At 38.5% G+C, this 9,704-nt stretch overlaps 1 protein-coding gene and 1 long non-coding RNA gene across 2 annotated transcripts; one reads left to right on the top strand and one right to left on the bottom strand.

The window, feature by feature from the left end:
- Nucleotides 1-1,868: 1,868 nt before the first annotated feature.
- LOC113744613 (uncharacterized) lies at nucleotides 1,869-5,337 on the bottom strand. The gene is made up of 4 exons (XR_003461677.1): nucleotides 5,248-5,337; nucleotides 2,366-2,557; nucleotides 2,026-2,081; nucleotides 1,869-1,930 (listed from the first exon to the last, which is right to left on the bottom strand). It is a non-coding gene; the product is annotated as an uncharacterized LOC113744613 (long non-coding RNA).
- Nucleotides 5,338-5,395: 58 nt separating this feature from the next.
- LOC104936455 (protein yippee-like 5) lies at nucleotides 5,396-9,455 on the top strand. Its single transcript, XM_010752487.3, has 3 exons — nucleotides 5,396-5,530; nucleotides 6,932-7,080; nucleotides 7,198-9,455. Exons 2-3 carry the CDS (start codon nucleotides 6,940-6,942, stop codon nucleotides 7,420-7,422), a joined length of 366 nt encoding a protein of 121 aa, XP_010750789.1. The 5' UTR covers nucleotides 5,396-5,530; nucleotides 6,932-6,939; the 3' UTR covers nucleotides 7,423-9,455.
- Nucleotides 9,456-9,704: the final 249 nt, after the last annotated feature.

Genomic DNA, 9,704 nt, shown 5'->3' on the forward strand with positions numbered 1-9,704 from the left:
CCAAAGTTACATCAGGGTAAAATCTCTGTAACAGGTTCCAAGACATTAATCAGTTTCAGTTTATTTTCCTGTTTAGTGTCATGAAGGCCTATGCCAAGCTATGATCAAGCTTTGAGCAGGTAACTTGTGAAGTCATACTCTCATTAATGCCTATGAGAAAATGAGTTTGGAAATCACCCAGTATGTCTTAGGACAGTGGAAGAAGGTACCCCTAGAAAACTCCTATGAGCATGGGGAGAACATATAAACTATGGCCTAAAAGTGTTGACTACTGAGACATCATGCCAACCCATTGCAATTTCAAAATGCAGAGAACTCTGTTCTTTCTGACAATCATTGACAATCACATTTTTCTGCCTTTTTCCTTCCATGAAATGAAATTTTGTCAAAGGTCCACATGTGGAGTCAGTTGGTTTATCTTAGCACACTGAAAAAGGACAAAACAGTTACCCTGTCTCTGTCCAAAGGCAGAAAATCTGCCTACTAGCACCTCTAACCTATGCTTATCATGGTTTATTGCCTTCATTAAATCTGTACAAAATTTTAAGTGTAAAATTTGTAGTTTTATGGTTTAATGGGAATATTTATTGGCCGACTGGGCGCAGTAACTTCCTGGAGTCTTGTTGCAGCCAAGAAATAGACAAGAGATACACAAGTTGTATACTTTTACACACAAATAGAGGTAACTGCTATTTATTTTTATCATATGTATAGTGGATGAACTAAGTATAGAAGTCTTTTCATCAAAAGAATATAATGCTTAAAATAGACAATAATGTGTACCTGATGTGAAATGGAGAGAGACAGTTCCTCAGCTTCTTCCAACAAGCTTCTGCAACACGCACACACACACACACTGACATGAAACACACTCATTTACACATTTATGTGTGTAATTGTACAGGTGTGTGTGTGTTACCTGGGCTGTAATGAGGCCTGATCCACATGTTGAGCGATCAGTTCAGGGTTAAACATGGATAGCAACTCTATTCAACGCAAAGAGACACAGTTTCACTGATTTAATCTACAGTCTGTATAATGTTCTTGCAACAGGATTACACAGTGGATTATGTACAGTACAGTATGTGTGATAACAGGAAGCTGATGAAAGCTTTCAGTCATGTTGCCAGATTTGCTTACATTTATGTGAAATGAAGGTCAACAACCTTTTTTTTATGGCCCACTCTCTTATCCTTAGAGATAAATAGCACCCAAACCGTATTATGGTCCTGACTACGACCTTCAACTGAACTATTTAAATACTTTTACCTATTCGCTGATGGTGTGACAGAGCAAGGTTTATGAACTACGACAAAATCAATGACCAGGACAACACCTGAAAGCATCCTCAGAAAACTACAATAAAAAAACTCAACATACTGAATGGTCTGATACTGCTAAAGTGAGAAAACAGAAATGCAGCATAGTAGTATGAATCATGTTCAAAAACAAAATAAAATGTCTTTATTTCATGTGATTATTCACTTCTTCCTTTGACTAAAGAAACAGTGAGAGTTTATAGACTTACCAGCTACTTTATTGACCACTCTGGAGGCTTCAGCCCTAATTATAAAAACAGATACATTATCAGAGCGAGTGATAAAAGTTAAAGCAGCCCAGGTAGCAAATGCCTTTGCATTATCACTTCCAATGATTTGAGTATTACTGTCTGTCTACCTGTGTGAAGGTGGGATTCCCAAGACATGAACAGCTGAGATATCAACAGGCCTGAGAGTATGAACTGATGGAAACCAAAAAATGCATTCATTTAAATAAGAACACTGACATGACTAATGACGCAGTAGTCACTTGAGATAGTGAACACATTAACATGAATACTGATGATGATTGCAGGGTGCAGTATACCTGAAGAGGGTGAGGATAAGGTGGTAGGTATTGGTGAGCAGAGTATTGGCATGTAGTTTTCTGTCTGCACAGAAAAAAAATACAAACTTACAAAAGTGTGTAGAGAGGATATTATGAATGCATAAATATTTTTAAAGAACACCAACCGAAATACAGTACCTTCTCTGATTTTTGTGTTGATGGCTCATTTTTTCGTACATCAACGTTGATGGCGTCTAAATGTGACATAAGAAACAAAACACAACTTAAGAAGAGATCCAAGGCAAGAGGGGAAAAAAGAGGGATGATGAATGAATGAATTCACTTATTGTAGTTCATACTCGTGTTATCAGACACCGCTCGTAAACGTATCCGTATCCCTATATTTAACAACTAACCTACAAAAAAAGAAGACTGGCTTTTCAGTTACTAAATCATCCTGATCTCATCACATGACTGTGTCACCTTGCACACACAAATAATTCAATGTACAAAATTTGCTGAATGTCCTGTAGTTTACCTGTAAACTGAGCGCAGGATCCTGCAAGAAGGGCAGACAGAAACAGGAGTGCAGATCTATCCATTATGAGGCGAGATACTGAGTTTCTTCCACACTGAGGGTAATTGTGTAATGCCCTCCTCCTTTTTTTCCCCCCTCAGCCTCAGAGAAAGAATGACTTTATCTGACGCTGACTGTAAAAGCACACTGTACCTGTAAAGGGGGTGGAGAAGGAAAGGTGTTCCCAGGTAAGAAAAAGAAGTGGAAAAATCACTCTTTTATTCTCACTCTTATCAGTTTATCTGGATAACAATCAACCAAACTACAAGTCATTCCTCCTCTCCCTATCTCTGCATTTTATCTGTCAATGTGTGTCCGTGTCACAAGTATTTTTTGTGGCACCAGGACACACAAAACATTAACCATTGTCATGTTTTGACAGTCTAACACTGTTTATCCTAAAATCTCAAATAAAAATATGATCAAATATCATTATATATTAGCATTTGGCAAATTAGCCTTTGTATTAAGTTTGTCTACTTTATGATTAGGACTGACCTCCTCCATCCTTTTAAGGAACAGGACAGAGTTTGTGGACACAGTGATAGTAACCTGAGTGATTTTCCGGGGAAATGAACTAATTTCTGTTTCATAATAAAACTCATTTGAGTGTAAAAGCTCAAACAACCATAAATCGTCTGCCTCTTAATAAAAGTTTAAAATCTTAGCTCTCTGGCTTACAGAGAGAGCTTTCCATGTTCAAGTACATCATTTATAATATTGACAGAACCATACAAATCATAAGGATACAGTCCACCCATGCATTATCAAGACCAGCTTATCCTTTGCAGGATCACACTGGACAGGTCACCAGTTAATTACTGGACCGAAAAAGGATAAAGGGCTCATTTTTAATACTTTTTTATACATTGCTCTTCAATTTATATTTGCTTTACTGAATGTCTGTTCATAAGATAATTTGTAAACTGTCATGATAAATGTAACTTCCTTGAGTTTCGTATATTTTATCAGAGTTATATAACCATATGTTAACAACCAGCAATTAAGTTTAGTTTTGGAGATGACATGAGATTAGATTGCTAACTGCTTTATGAGTTTGTCCTTAGATTGACGTGACAGATAGCCTGACCCTTAACAACGAGTTAACGAGTTAACAACAAGTTATGTCGTAGAAAAATGTTTGCAGTTTATAATGTTGTTGCAGTATATTGTTTTTTTCCTTTTGTTTGTCGAGGAGTTTGAAGGTTCTGCATGTATCCCACTCGGAGCTACAACATGTTTTTGCTCATTACTACAATCAGCGCCTGGTTGGTTGGTCAGTCAGTCGATTTTTTAGTCTTTTTCAACCAAACCTTGCATGTGTTTCCTCACAGGGTTTTTCTGTACCCTCCAGGACTTTTTCACACCACACATTTTGACCTGTCATAGACGCAAAAATACAGGAGTTATTCAAGTCCCAGTAAGTCATGACAGCGAGTTATCGTGCACAATAACTGAATGAATGAATGAAATTCAGCCTTTTTATTATTACACATGTGCTTTTCCTGCCATAACATGTCAAAAATGCCCAATCCTGCATGTTTCGTTCATGTCATGCTCAAAATGACTCAGAGGTAGAATCTGTGGTGAAGGTTGTTCTTAAATTTTGACATAGTTTATTTTATATTATATTTAGTGTATAACAGTACAGAGCAGCTCATAAACTGTACTATTAACCCGAATAGTAAATGTTATGGAATTTTCTGTCCTTAGGTTACACAAGGTCACGTGTGGGCCTTGAGGTCCTCATCAGTATTAATTGTTTGGCTTTGGTTGAGAACAGTAGGTGCCAGTCTATCTCAACACTGTGGTGGCCAGGGTCAAAGAGACCTGTTGCTGCCTTCTTAGACATAATAGATAACTTGTCGTTGACAGACATCTGTATCTCCAAACTAGAATATGCTGACAATAACACCTCCATGAGTAAAAACATTCTCTTTGACTAATTCTGGGCGTATAGTATTTGTGGTGTTATCTTTGGGTTTAAAGTCTATCCACCAGCACAAGTTGGGCAGAATGTGAGACCGACTCAGGCACTTCTGATGAACTTTGAGAGTGTCTCTAATTCTCCTTGGCCAAGCGTCAATAAATAATACAGCATAAGACATCAGAGACCTGAACAGTAGGTTTTGCTACAATAGTGTGTCTGTATTAAGTGTGTTTTTTTCTTTATTATGCTAACAATAATACATACTTTTCTTTCCTTTTTTGTTTTTGTTTGTGTCCAATTCAGTGTTTTCTCTTACCTGATGCTTGTCCATTGTTGCATTAGTGTGTTCTAGGTTAGGCTAGCTTTAATTTTTCTAATGCACGATGAAGCTCTTTAGCAGAGTGAATATGGCCAGGAATACTGGGCGCCATAACAAAAAAATCAAATTTGGCCCCCTTTTGCACAGCTGTTGTCACCAGATCTCTAGGACCTAACTATCCCATCAAAAGCTTTACATAACTCTAATTAAAGGCTTGCAACTGTTTTTGCGTCTTGTAGTTCAATACTAATACTAGCACAATATTTACTGCTGGTGATTTGTACATGCATGCAAGTCTGCATACAGTATGCAGTGCAGTTCACTATTTGATGCAAGATTAAAAGCCACCATAAAAATGTACTAAAGGCCATTTTTATTTAACTTTTACTTCCCAAAACACGTAAGAGATAATTAAAATAAAATATTTGAAATATATATACTCAATGATGATGGTTTAATAATTTTATATTGGTGTTTACCTATTTTTTGGGGCCTATTTTTTGGGGTGGGCCCTTGGAAACTTTTGAATGTGAATATATATAATATATAATATGTGTTTTTATGTATGTAAACCCTATAATTATGGATACAGACCCTATCTGCTGACACCTCGTGGAGCACCGGTGGCCGCCCCTGCCACCGAGCTGAATTACGTCATGACCGGATGTTGACACTATCTTCGGAGACAGGAACAGCTGAAAAAGAACAACAAAGCCACGACGACGACGACGACTCGGGGGGGAAAGAACAACAAAGCCACGACGACGACGACGACTCGGGGGGGAAAACAACAGTTGCGCGGCTAAAATACACCAAAAACCCCGGTGACACCATCGCTGGTGGGGACATTTTGTGCCGCTGAAACACTTCTGTGAAGGTAAGACGCCGTCACGCTGAGCTGAGCGGAAACAAACGTTTTGTTTTTGTCCTTATCGCTGTTAGCTGGACGGCTAACGTCACGTTAGCTCCTGTTTTTGTTGTTTTGGTTTTTTCTTCCAGTTGATTGAATGAACACGACAACACTCGACACAAACTGTCCGGTGGAAAGCAGCAAATTATCCGCTTTTTGTCAGTAGTTATCATTTAAATTGAGGTTATGTTTTTTATTATTTTTCATGAAGAGGGTTTTTATTTTGAGCACCATTTAAAAGCTCAGCCGCCATCTACAGTCAGTCAGGAACAAGAAGTACTTGTTGAAATAAACAGATACTACAGCAGCAAAATACACTTAAATCTCACAATGTTTGTTTTTATGGACTTTATTCAGCCTTATAAATTGTTTTTTTATTTTTAAAGAATATAAACTCTGCAGATTACATGTCCACTGCAGCATTATAAACATGGTTATTGCCTGTATTTCTATGTAAAGAAAGTAGAAACAGTCATGATGACATATGTTTCCACAGGAAAAGTCAATTGCAAAACAGGAACAGTGCCCCAATATCTGTCTGTCTGCACACGACGAAAAACAATCTCAAAAGAGGATTCATACACCTTTTGTCAACCCGAATATTATGAATGATTTGTCTTATTTGGTATTTTCCATACGGATACTGTCAGACTTGACTATCTTATTTGGTATTTTCCATACGGATACTGTCAGACTTGACTATTTTTTATTGTGATATAGAGAATTATCACAAGTTTTCTGAAAAAAAAATATTGAAAATAGCTGTTTGATTTAATTAAAAGTCACACTATTCCTTGACAAATCAACTTTCTTTTCATAACTTAGCTGATTGATTGGTTGGGATTCTCAGGCATTTTAACCTATAGACAGTTGGTTCAACACACATTACACATTGATTTGGTAAAATCTATAGCACACCTCTGAATGAAATGACCGTCTTTACACCTCGTTATTGTCATGTGCACTGGTGGCACATTATAAGACTCAGTCCATTTGGAGCACTTTGTTAGGACCTTGAGATGAGACATTAAAGAGAAACCAAACAAACCAAAGTAACTCCACTTTGTCCTCATTTCGTTGTGGTAACTTGAAGCTAAGTTGCCATAGATGTAGCATTTCTAGATATACCATAGCCTGGATAACTGACACTCTTCACATATTTCAATGTGACCATGAAACAGCCCTGCTCAAATTACAACATCACCCATAATGTCCTCACACGCCCAGGTGCAGCTTCCTCTTTATAAATAGTTGTGTGTTCTGAAATTTGTATTGCTTTTTTCATGTTTTTGTTTATTATGTCTTATGTTTATTTAGATTTCCATCAATAAACAGTTTGGTCTTCTTCTTTTCGTCTCATATTTTTAGATTTGACGATGGGGCGTATCTTCTTGGATCACATTGGCGGAACACGCCTCTTCTCCTGCGCCAACTGTGACACCATCCTGACCAACAGGTCTGAGCTTATCTCGACACGTTTCACAGGAGCCACGGGCAGAGCTTTCCTCTTCAACAAGGTACAGAGACGGTCGTGATGTAACATTTTCCCCCCTGAATAAAACAGGGTACGCTTATTCAGCATCTTGTTCCCTACTTCAAAATGTGTGTGCATGCTCGTGTCTCAACCCTCGCAGGTGGTGAACCTCCAGTACAGCGAGGTGCAGGACAGAGTGATGCTTACCGGAAGACACATGGTGAGGGACGTCAGCTGCAAAAACTGCAACAGTAAGCTGGGCTGGATCTACGAGTTCGCAACAGAGGACAGTCAACGGTACAAGGAGGGACGGGTCATCCTGGAAAGAGCGCTGGTTAGGGAGAGTGAGGGCTTTGAGGAGCATGTCCCCTCAGACAATTCATGAGCCCCTAACCCTCAGATTAACTCCTCTCCCGCTCCTTTATCCCCTTATCTCTGCGTTGCGAACCACCACCTGCAGACTTAGTGGTCAGTGAAGTTTTGGCTTCACTCCCCAGACCCACACACCACCCCACCTTCCCTGTCTCTGGCCCATGACCTTAGACCTCTGCTGATTACAAGATTGGTTTGCTGGTTCTATTCTTGCTGAATAGGCTCCCTCCTAAAATACTTCCTGATTTATGTGTCACAGGGCACCACCCCAAAACAGCTGGGGACACAGATAGGGAGTCGTAACTTCACTTGTTTCAATGTTCGCGCACAGTCACACAGAATTTTCAACATCTCTGCACAAGGCATGCTTCACACTTTTCATATGGTAGTTAAACACTTGCATGATAATAGTTACATATATATAAAAAAATCACCTGGTTGTTTTGTTTATTTAGATAACTGAAGGCAGTAGAGCTGATTATGTTCAACATCCAGACATGGGCAAAACAACCAGCCCACTCTACACAGTAATGTTAAATGAACTGATGGATGTGTCACTGTACAAATTGCTTTCAAGAGGCTTGTGCTTCTGTGTTGTCAACTTTGTCTCAATGTATTTGTCACTGTTGAGCACTGAATGCAATTAAGATCATGATAGCTGTTCTATATCAGTTACCTTTTTATTAGCTGGTACTTTAATGAATGTGTTAGTGTTTCTCATCCAAATGATACCGTAAGTATCGCACAGATTGATGTCATATTTAAATATTTGTTGTTGTGTTTGATGACGGTAGGAGTTTTATTGCGATCCTGCTCACACGATGTGCATTTATTTTTTCGATCGACACATTCTTGTACACAAAGTAGCTGCTCAAGTGTCTCATTCTTGCAGTTAACGACGTGGAAGTGATCCCCTGTACAGTCCACGGTCGTACAATTGATCCCACAATTGAATTCAGTCCTACCACTCTCCATCTGTTAGCATGGATTCTGTGCCTGTGTGATGTGCCGTGTGAAGAGCAACATGTCACTTTGGTGACTTGTGAGGAGCGTTTACCTTCCAGCCACGTGTCTTCAGTATGACGGAGGATGAATGTGTCTCAGACAGGATGGAGACATTCTCTGGCTGCCTGCTGGCTTAAGGACAGGATTATGAGAGGATGGGTCATAGCCAAGACTGTTAGACAACGGGAGACAAGCTCCACTGGAAAAAATAACCTACCAGTTAATACATTATAATGTTGGAAACAACAGTCTGAAAATATGTTTAAATCAAGCCAGTTACAGCTGACTGCACGTGCTGTCTCCTGCTTTCAGGATAGTGACCCATCCTCTTTTTATAATCTTTAGGCTCAGGGCATATTTGGTCATAAGATGACTTATTTCTTACAACACAAAGCCAAACAAACTTTAATTAGGCTTTAAAGTTGAGCCTTTGTCCTCTGACTATGCCAGAGCCTCCATTTTATATCGTCAGTGTCCTGTGAAGATTTCGATCAAAATGTCAAATTACTAAAAAAAAAAAAAACTCTCTATCTCCATGACATTTGAGGTTATTTCTTTGGAGTGGCTTGTAAGCACATCATTGTGGCCCTGGTGTAACATTGTGCCATTTCAGAGAGTGTATGCCTGCAGGCGTTACCATACTGGTCTAGCCTTTACTAATGTTTTTTGCTGCCTTTACAAGGTCATGCAAGAAAGTGCAAGTTGTCATTTCTACAACGAAAAGAAAAACTAAAAGAAATATAAATGGTTTTCTACAGGACACTGACACCATCAATATGCCCGAGTCAGTGCAGTGTACAGTCAATGGCCATGACAGAATATTGTAAGCATTTTGTTGTTCACTTTTACTATTTTATTGATAGGCCATTGCTTTTATTTGCTTTATTCTATATGATTATTATTTTATTGACCGATACATTTATCTTATTGTATATTTTCTTGATTGGAGGTTTGCTAAAAAAATGTTTTTTCCTTGTATGGCTATAGCAAGGTTTTCTCTGATGTGATTTCTAAATAAACATATAGTCTTGCTGGGTTCAATTTCTTTGTCTTATTTGTGTTTTCCTTGTAGCTTGCAATATATTTTTATTATTAATTCATTATTAATTAGTTATTAACCACCCAGCCATATTTGAATGATTAAAAATATCAACAAGTTTATGAAATTAGGTGTCAAAATCAGGTAAATATTCATATTCTCAGCTCTAGGACAGTGGGGGCGTGTCCGTCGAATGTGCTGAAGCCACGCCCAAGTCAAGCAGCCATTTTGAAGCCACTGATACATGTCAG

The sequence above is a fragment of the Larimichthys crocea genome, chromosome XXIV (assembly GCF_000972845.2).
Source record: "Larimichthys crocea isolate SSNF chromosome XXIV, L_crocea_2.0, whole genome shotgun sequence".
Lineage (NCBI taxonomy): Eukaryota > Metazoa > Chordata > Actinopteri > Sciaenidae > Larimichthys > Larimichthys crocea.